General features: G+C 40.7%; 1 protein-coding gene across 1 annotated transcript; it reads right to left on the reverse strand.

The window, feature by feature from the left end:
* Positions 1-6,710: 6,710 nt before the first annotated feature.
* Positions 6,711-21,358, reverse strand: LOC143496556 (serine/threonine-protein kinase pim-2-like). Its single transcript, XM_076992728.1, has 9 exons — positions 18,963-21,358; positions 18,297-18,434; positions 15,921-16,094; positions 15,716-15,810; positions 15,318-15,368; positions 14,677-15,052; positions 14,401-14,577; positions 13,959-14,070; positions 6,711-13,659 (listed from the first exon to the last, which is right to left on the reverse strand). Exons 1-8 carry the CDS (start codon positions 19,048-19,050, stop codon positions 13,964-13,966), a joined length of 1,206 nt encoding a protein of 401 aa, XP_076848843.1. The 5' UTR covers positions 19,051-21,358; the 3' UTR covers positions 6,711-13,659; positions 13,959-13,963.
* Positions 21,359-21,572: the final 214 nt, after the last annotated feature.

Consider the following 21,572-nt stretch of genomic DNA (forward strand, 5'->3'; position numbering starts at 1 on the left):
TATTTTCTCACTCTGTTGCTGCTGAAGTCCAGGAGCAATGCTCTTCTGATGTACTGTCTTCCACAGGATGCCCATGAGTTCCTGATGATGTGTTTGCTTCAGCTGAAAAAGGAGGGAGAGACACTCAGGGTTTCCTCCTTCTCTTACATCTGCCCTGTTGCAAATTTTTCAGTGGTGAGCAGTCTGACATTATCCACAAACATGCAGTAGAAACTAAAGTGACTAATGACATCTTGCTACCCTGACAAGGCACTACATCAGTGACGTAGCTGAGGAGAAAGGAGAAAGCTGGTTAACATTCAATGATTCAAAGGTTTCAAAAATGAATGAGCCAGCAATCCTTAAGCGCAGGGCAAGAACAGCCTACCTGCTCTTCTACATGCAAAGATAGGAGCTCACCTTCTCACTGAGGTATAGTAGGGGCAGTATCCCCCTAAACCCAACTCCATGCCAGGTCCAAGTGAAGATGACTGAAATGATGACTGACAGAATTTCCAGCATCCTGTCCTCTAAGCCCTGTTTGTCCTTTCAACCCCATTACCATCTTCAACCCCGTTACCCTAGTCTCAACCCTGTCACACCTACATTTTAATACATAATTTTAAAAAAATGCATTGAAAAGTAATTTAATGTTTGTTGACTTCTGTCTAAAATGTTGAGTTATTATAAGCTTATTGATTTTTGTGAAGATTCTTTAGTTGAACCACACTTTTAATGAAAAATGACAAGAGCGCTTTCATGAAAAGGGACATTTCAGACTTTGGTATTGCAAAAAAGTGAGATTCTATATCATATTTGTATTCACAGTTATTGAATTAGTGTTGAGGATATCTGATGAATATGAAAATATTGATTTCTTCAGAAATGCATTTTATGATCATATTCAGAGAGCTTCCACTGTGTACGTAATGGGGTTGAAGAAAAACATTGCCCAGATCTTGAAAAAATGACCAATAATAATAAAGAGCTAATGCCTGAGATGAGGAAATATGATTTTCTGATTGGTAAAAATATCCTTAATGCTGTGATGTATACAGAGAAATTATACATTTAAGCAAAAAATTTGAAAATGTCAAAGTCCAATTTGAACCATTATAGTGGAGTGACCCAGGTGTGTCGGAGTCCTGCCAAGCACTTAACGATTCGGTGAACGAATCTTTTGAAGGAATCTATTTAGTGAACTGATTCTAATGATTCAGTTCATCTAAAACACATATGTCAAAGTCAAGGCCCGCGAGGGTCCGCGCGGCGAAAATGACGTAATCGCAGTGGCTCTGCCTGTGCGCGAGGGTCTCGCGTGCTGTCGATTCTCGAGGTCGTGCACATCTCAAATTTTGTAACTTTGCGCGCGCCACGCCTCAACGCAATGAACAAAGTCATGTTTGCAGGGTTCATACACCTTTATAAGGTGGAATTAAAGCACTTGTACGTCACTTTAAAGGTCCATTTCAATATTTCCCAGCACGTTAAACTTAATTAAGTTAAATATTTATACATATACTCGAAATGGTTCGAAATAATTCGCTTTTTATCACATTATTTAATGGTTGTTTTTTATTTTCAAAACGCTCAATCTTAACGTCTTCATGATCTCTCATGTTTCGTCCTGGAATTACAAGAGGCTCGTATTTGTTAACGTAACGTAATACAGCAATTTGTTGTGAAACGAAGTAGTTACAATTTCAAGCATTTTCAAGTACTTTAGCCTAAATTCCAGCACTTTTCAAACCTGCAACACAAAGCAACATTAAAATTCGGAGTCGCGCACTATGGTCACTCGCGAAAGTATAAACCTAAATCAGCAGTCAAAGCAGACATCAACGTTCAGCTATCCCCCTCCTCAAAAATGGCTAAACGTAAGGTGGACACTGAGAACAGGGGTTTCAAGCCAGGTTGGAGGCAGAGTACATGTACTGCGATACTGAGAAATGTTCATAAGAAAGGCCTGTGATTATATTTTGTTGATTTACTACCCCCTTGTGGTCGGATTTGAGTTAGGTTTCGTTTTGCTGAAAGTCAGTCAGTCGAGCATGATTGCCTGTAGCACGGCAGAGAGACAGTGTTTCCAGCATTTTTAAACCTGCACCTGAGTGAGTGAGAAGACAACATGTTAAAAACACACACACACAAAATACCTCTGACACTATCAGATGTAAAGCCCCACCTTGATGAAGTAGCTGGTTCAAAGCACAAGCTGGGACATGAATAACATTGTAAAGTTTCAGGCATCACCTGTTACAGGGAGCAGGAAAAGCCAACCAACACTTGGGTTCATTGCACAATATCACCATCAGCACACAATATTGCACAATGATAATAAAGATTTTACAGTAGTCTACTAACTACAGTCACAGCTAAATTAAGGATACACCATACATAATAAACATACAAGATTCGGTTATATTTGAGTGTAGTGGAAATTCCCCCAAATGCTCATGATACAACCAAACAGACAGCCTGCCTGCACAAGCACATAAAGGAACACACACTCAGCAGCAAGGAGCTGTTCAAGTGGGACACGTGCAGGAAGGGGTTCCTCTAGTAAAGATGGAACTGAAGCAGAAGCTGCCATTCTGCAACGCCGCGGGCAGACCTTCGACAAGGGGGAGGAGCCGTCTTCCTGCCCATCATGCCTCTTCTTCTGAGACCCTGCTGATACACAAGGGTTTGCAGATCCACACTGAAATCCTTCAAGAAAAGTGGTGAATGACCAGCACACGTGGATTCTTTGCATTTTTTAATCATGTTTCATTTTCCCTCATTGTTGTTTAGCCAGACATCTGCACCCTGAAGGAAGAACCAACCAAGCTTGAGTGGTGGGTAAACACGTTGGTGAAGACAGGATTGTATCTGCAGGATTGTACGTGACTGTTCCACTTTTCATCCTGCTCTCCTCTGTCCTGGTCCTATGGAGGCCAGTAGGGGGCGTGTGCTGTGTCTTGGAGAAAGGGTTGGGTTCCTGTACACCATCTCTACTACTGCATCTGAGTCTTCTGCCTGAACAGAGCTCATCTTGGTTGGCTGTATGGGTTTTTGTTTTGATGCTTAACTCCTCAACCCTGCTTACCTACAACTAAAGATGGAAATAGGTGCAGATGAAGGACTAATGTGCATAATATGTAATAGTTTTGGTTAAGGTTTAAATAAAGGTTAAGGGAACTCACTTATCCAATAGCTCACTGTAGGTTACGGGATATAACTAACCAACTTCACAAAGTTCCTTGCTATAAACAGTAGCCTGCTTTGTCAGAGGTTTACTATACAGCTACAGTTACTAAGGGGTTGGCATATAAAACGTATGATTAAGTATTTTATAGGGAATAGGTGTTATTATACATTTACCTTTATCTGATACTTATTAGGAGTTAATCTGGCCTGCTATGGATATAACTAAGAAAAGTTGGTTAAGCAATTAACTAGATTTATCTATTAACAACTAGATTAATTTATTATCAAACAGTACTATTCTAAATCAATGTATGAAAAGGTAGTTATTCTCATGGAAACAGTTATACAGACCAGTGCAGGGTGTCTCAGTGTGCAAGAAAGCAGAGGGGAAGAGAGGAAAACAGAAGAGACCCTACACCAAACTCTTCTTCCTTTAACACCCGGCGCATATCAAAGGAACCGCAGTTATCAACAACAGGTTAATCTGTGGGAATCTGTTTGATGATATAACCAACATAGTACATTTACACACAGGACCCCCACCTCTGTGTCTCTACCTTCTTTCTGAACTGAAGACGTAGTCTTTCCCACTACACAACATGCTGCAAAATGAGTCCAAGCAAGCCTGGCAAATACACAGATAAACCAAAACACAAACGGTCAGTTTTAGCCCATTTCAATGGGGACTCCTTGAGTCACACTTCCCCCACTATGCCTATGTATGACCTCCAGGGAAAGACCACCCTCTGTTACCACTCATGGTTTAACACAGGAACATCAAATCCTGCATCCCACACAGAAACATAACATTCTGACACTTCTGCATGGCCTTGACCTGTTCGCCCTGTGAGTGACCGGCAGACAAGGCACAGGGTCTGGTTCAGGTAGGGTGTCAAGAAGTAGCATGTGTTTATTTAATCCCCATGTAGAGGCAAGAAAACTATTTACAGAAACAAACCAAGACATAAAAAACCCAAAATGTGATAGTTCACAAGTTCCTCACATCAATTGTCACACTGCACAGTTCAAGCATCAAGAACATTTCTTACTTTCAGCATTACATACTCTCCCACCAAAAACCTGCTCAAACAAGTCTCATCAGGCCTTTTATAGTGCTACACAGGAAGTGGTGTGATGTCACTTCCTGGATTTTTGGTGGTAAAACCCAACCCATAAAAGCACTCTACACATAGTTGCCAGGTTCGCAGTTTTCACGCCAAATTGGGCTGGTTTGAAAATCCAACCGCAGGTAAAAATTCTGGGGTTGCTGGGTGCAGTTTTTTGGGCAGGAGTTACAAATCAAAACTAAGAATCGATCCCGATATAATAGTCAATTTTAGTTTAGGCCCTTCAGAAGCCTAAACTAGCCCAAACCCTAAAGTTGTTGACTGAAGGGCGGGTTTTACACTGAATTTGTGCGGGATATTTTTGTAGGACCTGGCAACCCTGACTCTACAGAACCCAATCTGTTTTCTCAACAAAACAACATGGCTGCCTTTCTCTGCATACCAGTCACTGGTATTGCTCAAATAAAATGAACATTTTTCATTACATACATTATATAACCTTTACTTTTTTCTGTGCAGGTTCTCCCTTGGTAAGCTGATTAATATTACTCAATAAAAAGTAAATTGCATCCTATGTGTCTTCATTTAGTTTTTAACTTACATAATGAAATCAATGTCAATACTTATGTTGTGTACATTGTGGTGAAGGGTAGCTCCATCACACGCCCCATTTGGGTGCCAGCAGGTTTCGTGCTTATGAGATTGTAGGTCAATGTCTAGGAAATGACCTGCAGAAGCTTCTTTTGTCAGGTTCTCAACAGCTTACTGGTCATCTGGAGAGGTGCAGCTACGGTGGTCTTATTTTATCCATGATTCTTTGGGTTTACAGTATGTCCTCTGAAAGAATGTTTTGAACACATCCAGCATTTGGCAAGGAACATTGTAGGAGTCCTCCACCTAGAAATAATGAAATCAGAGCTGGCTGAAATTATGCTGGCTGCTCCTGACTAGTTAGTTGATGTTTTGTTTTTTGTGTTTATAGGTGACGTATTCCTTGAAACTTCTTACCTCAAGTCTGAAACGGCATGTTTTAGAAGTGGATGCTAGTTTTGCCTGCAATTTCCTCTTCTTTTCCACTGTACACAGTGTGGCATGTACTCATGTATTTAACCATTTAAATACATTTCTGCCCATATCAGAGTTGGCCTCAGTGGGAATATGCAGATATGTGGCCAGTTGGTCTTTTGCTGGTGAACCTACATCAGCATGTTCTATCTAGAGCCTTTCTCTGGCATATCTCTGCAAGGCATCATGGGTATATGAGGCCAGAGAAGCTTCTAGAGTTCTTTGTCATTGTAATCATGATCAAAGTTCCACAGCAAGCAAAAATTATCATTTGAGTAACCTGATTTTTAATTTTTACAAGTTGATTGTCTTATGCACATAGTTGATTAGGGAAAATAAAGAGAGGGTCACAAACTATAGTGGATGATTTCTGATAAATTGATGTCCTAATTCAGCCTATTTGACATGAGTGCTTTAATTCGCCTAAATGCATTATGAACCTAAAATAGATTTATGAGGAAATGGTACAGTGCAATCTGTGCAAACTTACTGTGATGATAGTTAAGGATTCATACTCTCATGCAGCAGTGGAATTCTTTTGGAATTATGGGAGATTTCTGAGAAACTGATAACCAATTTCTGAGAAATTTATTTCCAAGCCCTAAGAACATTTAAGACTTCAATGTGGATTTTTGAAAAATGGTACAGCAGAATCTGTCTACATTTGCACCGGGGGATAAACAAAGACTACCCACTCTTGGGTGGTAGTAGAATTTTTTTGGCATCATGGGAAAATTCAGACAAATAGGAAACCACAGTCTCATTATATATATATATATATATATATATATATATATATATATATATATATATATATATATATATATATATATATATATGTGTGTGTGCGTGTATAATATATATATATATACATATATATATATATATATATATATATATATATATATATATATATATATATATATATATATATATATATATATATATTGTATATTTTATTATTATGTATATACAGGGCAGTCATGGCCTGGTGGTAGGGAACTGGTCTTGTGACCGGAGAGTCGTGGGTTCGATTCACAGACCTGAGGCCATGACTGAGGTGCCCTTGAGCAAGGCACCTAACCCTAAATCTGCTCCCCGGGCTAGGGCTGCTCACTGCTCTGGGCACATGTGATCCACAGCCCCCTAGTAATCATTTAGTGTGTGTGTGTGTGTGTGTGTGTGTGTTCTAACTGCACAGATGGGTAAAAAGCGGAGGACAAATTTCGATTGCGGTGAAAAATCACAATTGACAAAATATGGCACAATTACATTTTTATTTACATTTTATATATAATGTATGTATATGTACATACAACTATGTATAACTTAACTTTTATATTATCATATTTACCATATCACATTTTATATTTACATTTTTACTTTGATATTTACACAGCTGAATGAGAACATATTTGCAGCTCGCAATGTTAAACATGCAGTTTCGAGTGCAGGTGATGAGGTGTTGATATTCCAAAACCCCAATAAAAAACACAGAAAATAATGATCATGAATACTGGACACCTAAAAATTCTGAGCATTTATATGCTTTCTCTGGGGAGAAATGGGAAAAAGACTTGGGTCCTATTGAAGAAAAACTGGCAACTGACACTTTCATCTAAACTCGTCATGTGACCTTCGCTTCGTCACATTACTTAACTCTCACTCTCACACTATCAAGCACCGTCTCTCACACTCTAAATTAAATAACTGATTTAAATTATTATTAATTTCAGCTGAAATACATTTTGGACACTAGCCGTCCAGAAACAGAGCTTATCATTAAAGATGGTGATGTCTGTCTAAGACGTGAGGACTTCTGGAGTCTCGGATTAAACCGATGCGTGGAATCTACTGTATATATTATATATGTTGCAGAATGTTTACTCTAAGAAAAATCTAACTAAATTGATTTTGTTTGCATTTTACTCCGTTTTGTTTTTATAGATTGGGAATGCATGTTTTAAGCTCATCACTGCTGCTCGAAGACATGTAATCAAGAGTCAGATTGTTTTGTGGGTTTATGTAACACATCGTCCTGCCCCTGTCAATGATTTTCATTCTTCTGTTTTAGTGGGTTTTCCTTTCTCCATCTAGATCCGCCCCCTTTTTGTAAGTGCATCACCTGTGTCTCGTTTTCCTCATTTAGATCTTCTATTTAAATCCTTAGTTTGGATACCGTCTTTGCTGGTAGTTGTTTGTGTTTGGTGTGAGTTACGATTTCTTAGAATTTCCAGACCCTCGTCCCTAGCCGATTGTTGTCTTGGTTGTTCCGGGTGTTTTTGTTTGTAATGTTTTGTCCTTTAGCTGTGAGTTGTTCTGTTCTAGTCAACAGGTGTGTGTCAACGTACAGCAGGTTAGTCCGTTTGGTTGGTTCACAGCGCGGTAGTTGTATGTCGTGAGACTACGTTTGTTGGATTGTTTGCCTTTTTCGTGTCTTGGTTCTACTAGTCATGATCATCAAGTTCAATTCATTGTGTCTGTTGTTTTCTTGTTTGGTTATGTTTAATTCTTAAACCATGAGTATGTTGTTTCTTTTACATCCTTATCCTTTCTTTAAGTCATCGCGTGTATTATTCGTTAGTCTTTAGTCTGCCTTTGTTTAGAATAGGGATCTTTTGTTATTGAGCACTTGTGATTCCTGTAACCCCTTGTATACAAGATGCCCCGTCGATCTCGTCGTCGTGCTTCCAGATTGTCTGTCAGTGGTGCGTCTCCAAGTTTGTCTGTTGAATGTGTATCACTGGATTCTACCCCCGTTAATGTGGAATGTTTAAATAAAACCCCTGACTCCTTGCATGTGTGTCCGCCTCCGGTTACCAACGAATCTCGTTACAGATTAATGTCCTTTTTTTTTGTATGGGTATTTTTATACAGTTCCTAATTATTTTTTAAATGGGGCAAAGATGTTCACATTGTGGACATGTATGTCATTCCCACGTGGAAGACATCGGATGTGGACCCACTGTCAAGCTTACCGGTAATATTGTTATAAGGCACTTATATAAGTCACACTCATAAATGCACATAATTTTGTACAAATACGAAGTAATCTTTTTATATTTCTCTACAATACCAGGACAGTCAGTGCTCCAAGGATGCTATTTTGTTTCCTGCATGGAATAGGCAACAGGATCAGGCATATCACTTTTTGCTATGCGTTGAGTTACAATTATTAAGATAGATATTTAGAGATTCTTTTCTGATTCTGATAGAACAAAATAATAAGTTGCCTATCTGGTCATTTTTAAATATGCCCAATGCAGGTTTTACTGGTAGCAGAGAAAGAGATCATTTTTCTAGACTCTTTACTGCCTGATGGTTTTTCGAGATGAGGCCTACAGAACTAACTATATTTAGGTTAAGATAAAATAATATTTACTGAAGTAAAACTTGATTTACTTTATTGCCTCTATGGCTCCAGGTTTAAGTAAGAGCCTTGTTCTACGGCTCATGTCATGTCTTCCTCAAAACCTGCTGTGAACAGAAAGGTTAGCCATGAGCACAGACAATATCTGGAGAAGTGGGAGATAGACTACTTTTTCGTAGAGCTCAGGGGCATGTCGACATGTATTATATGCTCAGATAAAGTTGCTGTGCACAAGGAGTACAATATCAGATGTCATTACACAACTAAACATGCTGAGGAATATGCAAAATATCAGGGAGAAGAGAGAAAGTGCTGTGCCGCCAAGCTTAAAACATGTCTACTGCGGCAACAAGATTTTTCCAAGAAGGCAAGCAAAGAAAGTGATGCTGCTGTCGAAGTAAGCTACGTGATGAGTGAGGTGATTGCTAAGGCTAGAAAGCCATTCAAAGATGGCGAGTTCATCAAAAAGTGCATGTTAAATGCTGCAAGTAGTCTGTCCAGAAAAGAAGGGTCAGTTTAGTAACATCAGCCTTTCAGCCAACACAGTGGCAGAGCGCATTTCTGACCTGTCAGGTAACATTTATGATCAACTGCGTGAGAAAGCTAAACATTTCCATGCATACTCTGTTGCTCTTGATGAGAGCACAGACGTCACTGACACGCAGCTCGCAATTTATGTCCGTGGTGTTGACGGTTGTTTTGAAGTAATGGAGGAGTTGCTCACAGTGATTCCAATGCATGGCCAGACCACTGCTCAGGAGATATTTTGGAAGATGCCATTGTGGATGCTGGCTTGCTATGGAAGAGTTTTGCTGGAATAACAACCGACAGAGCACCATCAACGACAGGGAGGAAGAATGGACTCGTGGGACTTGTTCAAAGAAAACTGGAGGAAGAAGGTGTGGAAGAGGCTATTGCTCTCCATTGCATTATCCATCAGCAGGCCCTTTGCAGCAAATGCCTGACGTTTGACAGTGTGATGTTTGATGTTGTGAAATGCATCAAACATATCAGAACCAGGGGCTTGAAGCACCGTCAGTTCCGTTTTGGGGGAAATAGACTCATCATATGAGGATGTGCTCTACTTCACAGAGATACGTTGGCTTAGCAGGGGAAACGTCTTGAAGAGGTTTTTTGAGTTGAGAGCAGAAGTGAAAGCCTTCATGGAGAAGGATGGGATGGCTGTTCCTGTACTTAGTGATCCCAAGTTGATCATGGACTTAGCTTTTCTGGTTGACATCACACCGGAGCTGAATGTACTGAAGAAGAAATTACAAGGCCAGGGGCAGCTTGTGAGTGCTGCCTATGACAACATCAGAGCATTCTCCACAAAACTTGGGTTGTGAAAAGCCCAGCTTTCTCAGACAAACCTCTGCCATTTCCCAGCATGCAAGGCACTCATGGATTCAGGCACACCATTCAGTGGTGAGAAGTATGCTGATGCCATTGTAAAGCTCCAGGAAGAATTTGATCACAGGTTTGCAGACTTCAAAACATTTTTGCTGATCCCTTCTCCTTCGATGTGAAAGATGCTCCTCCTGAGCTTCAAATGGAGCTAATTGACCTGCAGTGCAATTCTGAACTCAAAGCCAAGTTCAGGGAGGTGAGTGGAAAAGCAGAGAACCTTGGACAATTTTTGAGAGAATTGTCCCCCACCTTCCCTGAGCTTTCCAAGATGTTCAAGCGGACCATGTGCCTTTTTGGAAGTACCTATCTCTGTGAAAAGCTCTTCTCCACCATGAACTTTAATAAGTCAAAGTTCCGGTCCAAACTTACTGATGAGCATCTTCAAGCCATACTGAGGGTCTCAGTTGCTTCTTCCCTCAAGCCAGATGTGGCTCAGCTGTGTAAGATGAAGTGCTGCCAGGTCTCTGGTAGCAAGGAGTAGGAGGAAGAAAGAGGAGCCAATGTTCTGAAGAACTGTTCATGTTCTGAATTGTTATTAATGTTAATTAAGTTAGAGAAGATTGGATTGTTCTTTTATTGTGGAATATTTGATGCGGCCCAGCCTCACCCAGACTCTACCTCCAGCGGCCCCCAGGTACGATGATTTTGAGACCCCTACTATATATATAAAATGTATGTGTATGTACAGTTAGGGCCAGACAGTGGACAGTGACACAAGTTTTGTTATTTTAGATGTTTACAAAAACATGTTCAGAAATACAATCATATATATAATATGGGCTGAAAGTGCACACTCCCAGCTGCAATATGAGAGTTTCCACATCCAAATCGGAGAAAGGGTTTAGGAGTCATAGCTCTGTAATGCATAGCCTCCTCTTTTTCAAGGGACCAAAAGTAATTGGACAATGGACTCTAAGGGCTGCAATTAACTCTGAAGGCGTCTCCCTCGTTAACCTGTAATCAATGAAGTAGTTAAAAGGTCTGGGGTTGATTCCAGGTGTGTGGTTTTGCATTTGGAAGCTGTTGCTGTGACCAGACAACATGCGGTCAAAGGAACTCTCAATTGAGGTGAAGCAGAACATCCTGAGGCTGAAAAAAAAGAAAGAATCCATCAGAGAGATAGCAGACATGCTTGGAGTAGCAAAATCAACAGTCGGGTACATTCTGAGAAAAAAGGAATTGACTGGTGAGCTTGGGAACTCAAAAAGGCCTGGGCGTCCACGGATGACAACAGTGGTGGATGATCGCCGCATACTTTCTTTGGTGAAGAAGAACCCGTTCACAACATCAACTGAAGTCCAGAACACTCTCAGTGAAGTAGGTGTATCTGTCTCTAAGTCAACAGTAAAGAGAAGACTCCATGAAAGTAAATACAAAGGGTTCACATCTAGATGCAAACCATTCATCAATTCCAAAAATAGACAGGCCAGAGTTAAATTTGCCGAAAAACACCTCAAGAAGCCAGCTCAGTTCTGGAAAAGTATTCTATGGACAGATGAGACAAAGATCAACCTGTACCAGAATGATGGGAAGAAAAAAGTTTGGAGAAGAAAGGGAACGGCACATGATCCAAGGCACACCACATCCTCTGTAAAACATGGTGGAGGCAACGTGATGGCATGGGCATGCATGGCTTTCAATGGCACTGGGTCACTTGTGTTTATTGATGACATAACAGCAGACAAGAGTAGCCGGATGAATTCTGAAGTGTACCGGGATATACTTTCAGCCCAGATTCAGCCAAATGCTGCAAAGTTGATCGGACGACGCTTCATAGTACAGATGGACAATGACCCCAAGCATACAGCCAAAGCTACCCAGGAGTTCATGAGTGCAAAAAAGTGGAACATTCTGCAATGGCCAAGTCAATCACCAGATCTTAACCCAATTGAGCATGCATTTCACAAATCCAGACTTAAGACGGAAAGACCCACAAACTAGCAAGACCTGAAGGCTGCGGCTGTAAAGGCCTGGCAAAGCATTAAGAAGGAGGAAACCCAGCATTTGGTGATGTCCATGGGTTCCAGACTTAAGGCAGTGATTGCCTCCAAAGGATTCGCAACAAAATATTGAAAATAAAAATCTTTTGTTTGGGTTATGTTTATTTGTCCAACTACTTTTGAGCTCCTAAAATGTGGAGTGTTTGTAAAGAAATGTGTACAACTCCTACATTTTCTATCAGATATTTTTGTTCAACCCTTCAAATTAAACGTTACAATCTGCACTTGAATTCTGTTGTAGAGGTTTCATTTCAAATCCAATGTGGTGGCATGCAGAGCCCAACTCGCGAAAATTGTGTCACTGTCCAAATATTTCTGGCCCTAACTGTATGTATATATCCGCAGTTACAATTATAATAATTTATATTATTATTTATATTACTATTATTATTTAATTATTATTATTACTATTGTTATTATTTTAAACAGTTTACAAAGGTGTCGTAAAATGTAGCAGTAGTGTCGTAAAGTGTTAACGCATGCGCAAAATATCTGCCCGATACGTCCCTGGGCCAATCGCAACACGCATGCGCACATTTTCTCACGCATGCTCGGTACGGATCGGGCAGAGTGTACGGATCAGGGACCACAGGGTTGTGGCGTTGTCCAATCAACGATTTCCCAGGCTTTCCCACTGGGACCTACCTTTTCCGGTTTGTTAATGTCGTGTTTTTGTTAATGTTGTTGTGTTTTTGTAATTTGTAATTGGGCTTAGTTAATGTTGTGATTTTGTTAATGTCGTTGGGTTTTTGTAATTTGTAATTGTGTTTAGTTAATGTCATTGTGTTTTTGTTAATGACATTGTGTTTTTGTCATTTGTAATTGTGCTTAGTAAGTATCATTGTGGTTGGCACTTCACGGCCACCGTAGTGTACAGACTGGTACACACCGTATATGAAGGGAGAATTGAACCCAAATGCCGTTAGAAACCAATAAGGATGAATGCTTATCACTGGGACTGTGTGTATGAAATAAAACACACGCAAACAAACAGAAAGCACAGCATAAAACCACTATGCATACACACAGTGGCAAAACGAAACTCAAAAGGATGCGGAAAACTCAACGCATAAAAATAAAGCACAACCGTAGAATGGAAAACAACGTGGAATACTCAACATGTGAAAAGGCAAAACTAAACCGTATAGACACGGGAGGAAAATAACAAAGGCAACTGAAAGAACGCGGAAGAAACTCGACGCGTAAAACGAAACCAAGGACGCCAGGGGAAGTGACCGGCAACAGGCGAACGCCGCAACAAAACAAAACCCTTCCCAAAATAAAAGAGTAACTGACAGGAAGAGATAAGACTGGAGGAAAACTTGAGATGGGCCAGAAGTGGCGCAGGAGGTAGATACTCGAATAAGTAAAAGTAAAAGGTAGAGAGAGAGAACAAGAGAAAGAGAGTAAGGTGGAGAGAAACATTCACACGGGAATGCACTAGGACTGACTCGGTGCCTCTTATGGAGGTAGAAGGTGTGGCATCCAAGCCAGCCCTGACACAGCCAGCAAGGCATCATTAGGGCAGCTAGTGTGTTTGGCACACCTTTACTGCCTCCGTCTGCTGCCCTCAAAACTGAATCTATGGAATAGGGGAAAAACCCATTTAGAACTCAGAATAAATAGAGGAACAGTACAGATAGAACAATCCTAAATTGCATTTTTGAATAATAAAGTACTACATATAAGCATATACCACTTAGAGCATTCAATTGTTATATAGTACACTATGCCTGACCCAGATTTTTCTGGTCCATAAGCAACAACTTGATAAGCTCATCCAATATTACATTGCACCTTGCTTATTACTCAATATCAGTGGCCCAGACTATGTAATTTGGTGGCTGTCCTCTAGTCTCATGCCCAGTTCCATTTACTAACCTGACTTAGTTCTGAAGACCTTCTGAAAACCACTGATGTGCCAGAACATCCTCGAGCACAGGACGTTTTTCAGGGTCCTTTTGCAGACACCATGTTAGCAGATGGCGGCAGTCTGTGTGTGTAGCAACGGGATTAGTTGAGAAAGAAAATCAGTTACCATCTGAAACCTCTGATCTGACTGTTCTAATGGCTTATTCAAAGTTTTTAAATGACAGAACTGTACAGAAACCTTCATCACTAACAAAAACTAAAAAGACTGAACAAGTCTTTTTTATAATTTTAAGACGGTTACAAAATGTTGTATTGCCAATTCTCCATTCTTCATTAGTACATTTTATCAATCTGTGGTTGTGTATTACATTACCAGATGAAATAATTACATAAATGATCATTTTGCAATTTAGAATTTCTAGTTATCTTGAAGATGCTTCTGCCTTTTCACCTCTGGATGGGTTTCCCTTGAAGCAGAGGTCTGCCTCAACAATGTCCTCCTCCTTCTCAAAGGGCACATCTCCACAGATAATGCTGTAGAGGAGCACACCCAGACTCCAGATGGTGGCTTGACGGCCCTCATACGTCCTGTCAATCAGCCATTCAGGTGGGCGGTATACCTTGGTGCCTGAGACAACGAGAGAATCATCAGTAACAAAATACTAAGTCTCTAATTTGATCCCATTTTTTAACTTGAGGTGCACATTTCATTCCTATGGTGAATAACCTTCAAAGCGCCTGTAGGGTCCGGTCTTAAGCAGATCGCCACAACCAAAGTCGATCAACTTGACGTCAAGGGTGTCGGTGTTGACCAGAAGGTTTTCTTCCTTGACGTCTCTATGCAGAACTCCACGGTCACGGCAGTGAAGGACAGCCTGAACCACCTGACGCATGATCAATCGTGCCAGTGGCTCAGGTAGTTGGTATTGATGCAAGTCCAAGAAATCAAACAGGTCCATGCAGGGGATGGGTCGCTCCAGAATCAAGATGAAGCAGTCGCAATCAAACCATTCTAGCAGCTCCACAATATGCTGACAACGAGGTGGCTTGCACACCATCTCCATTAAAGCCACCTCTAAGGGGAGACTGCGAGTTTCGCCGGGCTAAAATTAGGGAACACATGGTTAGTATGGGTTTGAAGTTTTATAGTGGAATTATGGTTAGCAGGTTAACATGAAAGGGATCTGGATTGGTACCAATCATTAGATGAAACCTGAATCTAAAAGTGAACTGTTTTCCATTCGTGTTGGGAGGAGTCACTGAATGGAAAATTAACAGCTTTGCGTTTATAGTCCCTTTGCAGTTTTACCCATCTAAAAAGTTCCAGACATTGTTGCAATATTACATAAGTAAAGATATTGAACTTACAACAGTGATGAACCGTTCTGTGTGATGCTTCGGCACAAATTTAATGGCGATCTGGTCACATAAAAAACACAGCAAGTGAAGTTGTTTACACAAAACAGTCAGTACATTTAACATATATCTAAGGGCTTGCAGATGGTAGCCACAGCTTCTCAGGTAACTCATAAATCTGGAGTCTGATAAATACTCATCCACAGATTGTCAAGCTTATTACATTGTATAATCAGGATCTTTGTGTTCAAAAAGTGGAAAAAGGTCAAGGCACATTAGATTTGACCACTTGATTGCCATGTGAATAACAAAGGCTCTCTAGGGAAAATAGCTCCTTTCAAAGTTCTAATCACAATCTAAAATAGAAATTAAGTCCCAAAATCATTCTTGTATTGTGTGCTGATGCTCACCTGTTTTCCATCAGCCTTGCGGACTCCTGCATACACTGAGCCGTATCCTCCTGTGCCCAGGAGATCTCCCACAGTGTAGCGTGAATTGAAGCTCACTACATGAAACAAAAACAAGTTACATCATTGTACAACATAAGATTCAGTCAAAATAAATTTCAGCAGGTGTAAAATGCTGGTAGTGTTGAGGGTGCTATTCTAGACAGACCTTTGCACTCCTCCTCTTTCTTCTCTCTCTTCTTCTTCTTTGCCCGCGTCTCCATGGGGTGGGGTGTCAAGTCTTGAGGAGCATCCCCTTTCCTCTTCCTACTCCGCCTCAGAGGTTCCTCTTCTCGCCCTCGCTTTGCAGACAACTTGCAGCTTCTGCTCACCTTGCGCTCAGCTAAAATGAAGAGAACACAATGTTTATGTAACCTTTAAGTAACGTTAGGATTATTTTAACATTAACCAATGGTTGACACATCTGAATTATACAAGTAAAAAAAAACATATTCCACATTTCAAACAGAATATAATCAAATACAAATAAATTTAATTGAAATAGAAATACTAGTTGAAATATGAATCACTGCTGTTTCCCCATGTTTTTCTGCATCCTCTCTTTCTCATCCTCAATCATTTCTAAATCATTTCTTTGAAGAAAATGTAACTCGTGTGCTTGAAGAAAATGTATATGTACTATATGCACTGTAAATACAATTTCATCTTTCTTTGTTTAGACATTAGACTGCAGAAGCCTATGCCAATCTCGCCAGTAAACCACAGAGGGAGTAAATGTAGGCACTCCTTCAATGCTTGCTTTAAAACCATAGGATACATAGGCAGTATCAAAACACAAACTACTGAGAGACAGCAATTTTAGTTGTAATTTTAGAGACCATTTTGTGTTAATGCATCATTTATATTGGGGGTCTTTTATTTTGACATTTGGGGGGTTTGTGTTTTGTGGAGTGGCGAGATTACAGCTCGCGTTGTGTTCGGTGGATTGCTCCTACTTGCGAGGTGGATTAAAAAAAGTTAATAGTCCCATCCGTTGGCTCTAGTGTGGAATTTTGTTGAATAAGGCCTTTGTTCGGAAGCTAGAGTTTATTTTAAACTCCCACGCCTTTCATTACTAACACACCCGATAATTATATCTGAGAATTATATATATGAGCAAATATAGTGTGTGTATCCTTATTTGTAGTAGTAATTCCGATCGCAAGATACATGCAAGGTAGGATGTGTTAGCTCAGTGGAAGTGGAAATTACCCAACACAATTTAGTTTGTATAGGCCAAACTACGGCCCCTTAGGCTTTTTAATCCGACCCGCCAAACCTGTCTAAATGATAGTAAGAACGTCATTCATTTTCCCTTTTTACCCTTTCATCTGCAATACCATCATTTCCCCAATAGATGGCGCATTAATCCAGACACATTGACCTCCGTTGGAGTGTAACTTTCCTGCTGCCGTTTTGCCCTTCGGTAAAAATGAGAGGAGCAAAGAAAAGAAAAGAAAAGTGGACACGGAATGCCGAGTGTCTAAAAAAGAGTGGACAACAAAATATTTTTTCACGGAGGTCCAGCACAATCAACTGACTGCAATAAAACATTCAAGTCTAGTCTTGCTTGTAAGCTCACATTGTCCTTGCCCACAGAAGTGGGTACAAAGCACAAACTCCTTATATCACACAGACTGCTGCTGCATGCCACTGTTTAAAACTGGCCAGGTGATACCCAATACTTAAATAAGCCATGTTACATAGATTACAAAGATTAATAGATATATGCTTTGGCAGCAGTCCAGATGAGGTATCAGAAGCCAGCAAAGCAGCATGACAATGTTTTGTTTAGATTGTTTGGGGGTGTACTAAAATAGTGAAAAATGAAATACATTCAAATTCATTTGTCTTCCTCTGGTCCATCTGGTTCGTTCATTTGTCTTCCCCTGTTTGTAATAAATACTGTCCACATGTTTCATAATACAAATATGCAGTCATGGTCACTTGGCAGTCATGGCTGAGTTGTTGTTATTCACATTCCCTTATAATAATACAGCTGACTGTCGAATGTTTAGGAGCAAGGAAATTTCATGACTGGATTTGTTGCACAGGTGGCATATTGTCACAGTTCCACGCTGGAAAGCACTGAGCTCCTGAGAGTGACCCATTCACAAATGTTTGTAAAAACAGTACGCGTGCCTAGTAAAAATATCTTATCAATGTCTATATGAAAGAAGAGGATCTGCCTCAGAACCTCGCCTTGAACATGGGGTTGAGCAAGGTGTCTCTGCCTCTCCATGTCAGGGCCTAAATGCAAAACACCAACCCAGGGCACAGAAGATGCATGAGCGTGTACTGTTAAGATCATCAGGTCTATAAGAAGGGCTACAGTGCCATGTGAATTCATTACAATGTTGAAGACTATGTGATGTCTCATTTTCTGATAAAACTGATGTTTTACTGGTCAGGTCATGTGCAGAAAGCTGATGGTTCTGCACCTCTGCCAGACCTTACAAACAAATAAATGTTTTTTTTTCTACTTTATCATGCATGGTTGTTTGGTTTGTTGAATATGCATGTAATCTTCAGTGTTACACAGTACCAGTGTGGAGTGGACCTGTGGGCTGGTGGATGTCCCATATAGATGGTCCTTCTGCAGGCATGCTAACATGGCTGACATTTAAGGGTCCGGCCGTACTTCCGCCGTGGATCACTGGCTCTTGGGGGTTGTAGGACACACCTGAAAATCCCACAGCAGGTAAAGTGAACCCCAGCACGCCTCACAGTGAGGCTCAAATGCCTTGTAAGTGTTTCCCAATGAACAAGTAATTATAAGAAGGGCTATGGTGCCATGTGATGTCATTAGAATGTGGGGAGAATGCTTAAGAATTTGTGATGTTGGAAATCTGTTTCTTTTTAAAAATGTTTATTTTTATTTGCTTTATTCATGGCCACATAATGTTAACACATATATGTAACATGGTGGGATTTATGAAAATTGTGCTGAGTCAAAGAAATCAAAGAAATAACCCATGCTCCATTAATTATATTATCCTGTACACATGAAATAAAGAGCTTGACAGTCATCAATAGAATAAATATACATGTTATTTTTCTGAACCTTAGAAACCTACTACATAAATGTGTATATTTAATTTTTTATTATTATGAATAAGCCTATGGAAATCCATACTCATAAGAACTAAATATACTGTCTTACATAGAAGTATAAAATTATGTACAGTATATGAAAATGTATTTTTCTCACCATGAGTGGTACAACCTGGTGTGTCTATGAAGTTGTTTTGTTCCTGCCCAGGCCTTGGCTGGTCAATTCTGCAGGGGTAAAAACTCATTCTCAAGGTGAAAAATAGAAAGGATAGAAAGGATAGAAAGATCTACAAAAAATAGAAAGTAAATCAGATCTTATTTGTAAGATTTGTAAAATTTGTAAGGGTTGTAAGTCACAGAGCAAAATCTCATACAACCAATTCTGAGCTTTTCAGCATCAAAATTGAAATCAAAACATTCCACCTTCCCAACCAAACATTCTAAACCAAACATTCCAAAGTTGAGTAGCACATGTAATATCACAACTTCCAATTTTTTAACCAAAACACCAAATCAGCCAGGCTGCTACAATAACCTGATGCAGCCTGGCTTGTATACACCTTTCATACACCTTTTCCCTGGTCAAAGTCAGGCACTTTCAATGTCTATTTTCTTTCAATTTCTATTTTCAATATTTTCCAGTACCTTACAGCTTAGGTGTAATTACAAATCAGTGATTCTTGAGACAAGGGACAAAACGGGGTTACAAATATACACTGCTCAAAAAAATAAAGGGAACCCTTAAACAACACAATATAATTCCAAGTCAACCACACTTCTGTGAAACCAACCTGTTCAGTTAGGAAGCAACACTGATTGTGAATCAATTTAACCTGCTGTTGTGCAAATGGAATAGACAACAGGTAGAAATGAGAGGCAATTAGCAAGACCCCCCCATAAAGGAGTGGTTCTGCAGGTGGGGACCACAGACCACTTCTCAGTACCTATGCTTTCTGGCTGATGTTTTGGTCACTTTTGAATGTTGGTGGTCCTTTCACACTCGTGGTAGCATGAGACGGACTTTACAACCCACACGAGTGGCTCAGGTAGTGCAGCTCATCCAGGATGCCACATCAATGCGAGCTGTGGCAAGAAGGTTTGCTATGTCTGTCAGCGTAGTGTCCAGAGGCTGGAGGCGCTACCAGGAGACAGGCCAGTACACCAGGAGACGTGGAGGAGGCCGTAGGAGGGCAACAACCCAGCAGCAGGACCACTACCTCCGCCTTTGTGCAAGCAGGAACAGGAGGAACACTGCCAGAGCCCTGCAAAATGACCTCCAGCAGGCCACAAATGTGCATGTGTCTGCACAAGCGGTTAGAAACCGACTCCATGAGGATGGTATGAGAGACCGACGTCCACAGATGGGGGGTTGTGCTCACAGCCCAACACCGTGCAGCACGCTTGGCATTTGCCAGAGAACACCAGGATTGGCAAATTCGCCACTGGCACCTTGTGCTCTTCACAGATGAAAACAGGTTCACACTGAGCACGTGACAGACATAACAGAGTCTGGAGACGCCGTGGAGAGCGATATGCTGCCTGCAACATCCTTCAGCATGACCGGTTTGGCAGTGGGTCAGTAATGGTGTGGGGTGGCATTTCATTGGAGGGCCACACAGCCCTCCATGTGCTCACCAGAGGTAGCCTGACTGCCATTAGGTACCGAGATGAGATCCTCAGACCCCTTGTGAGACCATATGCTGGTGCGGTTGGCCCTGGGTTCCTCCTAATGCAGGACAATGTTAGACCTCATGTGGCTGGAGTGTGTCAGCAGTTCCTGCAATGTGAAGGCATTGAAGCTATGGACTGGCCCGCCCGTTCCCCAGACCTGATTGAGCACATCTGGGACATCATGTCTCACTCCATCCACCAACGTCACGTTGCACCACAGACTGTCCAGGAGTTGGCGGATGCTTTAGTCCAGGTCTGGGAGGTGATCCCTCAGGAGACCATCCGCCACTTCATCAGGAGCATGCCCAGGCGTTGTAGGGAGGTCATACAGGCATGTGGAGGCCACACACAATACTGAGCCTCATTTTGACTTGTTTTAAGGACATTACATCAAAGTTGGATCAGCCTGTAGTGTGTTTTTCCACTTTAATTTTGTGTGTGGCTCCAAATGACGGCCTCCATTGGTTAATAAATGTGATTTCCATTGATGATTTTTGTGTGATTTTGTTGTCAGCACATTCAACTTTGTACAGAACAAAGTATTCAATGAGAATATTTCATTCATTCAGATCTAGGATGTGTTATTTGAGTGTTCCCTTTATTTTTTTGAGCAGTGTATAATAAGTATGAACTCCTAATAATTATATTATTTCTTTAAGTGATAGAATATTTAAAAGGTAATCACAGTAAATAGTATATGTCTTTTATATCCAGCAGTTTCAAAAACTGAGGAAATAAGGGATGAGGATACAGAGAGAAGGGAAAGTGAGATTGAACAAAGAGAGAACATGGCTAGTGAGGAGAGACAGGGAGAGCTAATACAACCCAGTGAGCCAGCAGCCAGTCAGCATAACCATCAGCCAGAAGCCAGCCAATCAGAGCTATTGAAAAAATTTAAGAGACAAGAAAGAATCATGAGGAAAACAAAGGCAGCACTACAAAAAATAAGGAAGGAAAATGCCACTCTCAAGAGACACAGAAAGTTAGGGACACAAAACTTAAGAAAACGTTTTCAAAAGATCAAATGAAAGCATTAGGCAGACTAACCACAAAAGGGATGAAATTGAGCAATGAGACAATTAAGAAGGCGTTGAAA

The sequence above is a fragment of the Brachyhypopomus gauderio genome, unplaced genomic scaffold (genome assembly GCF_052324685.1).
Source record: "Brachyhypopomus gauderio isolate BG-103 unplaced genomic scaffold, BGAUD_0.2 sc96, whole genome shotgun sequence".
NCBI lineage: Eukaryota > Metazoa > Chordata > Actinopteri > Gymnotiformes > Hypopomidae > Brachyhypopomus > Brachyhypopomus gauderio.

Excerpts from the sequence above, each read along its gene's own strand:
- LOC143496556 (XM_076992728.1), bottom strand. The coding sequence starts at position 19,050 with ATGAGTTTTTACCCCTGCAGAATTGACCAGCCAAGGCCTGGGCAGGAA. Across the intron at positions 15,811-15,920 it reads GAAAGAGGAGGAGTGCAAAG|TGAGCTTCAATTCACGCTAC; the intron begins GTCTGTCTAGAA and ends TGTTTCATGTAG. Across the intron at positions 14,071-14,400 it reads CAAGGGAAACCCATCCAGAG|ACTGCCGCCATCTGCTAACA; the intron begins GTGAAAAGGCAG and ends CTACACACACAG.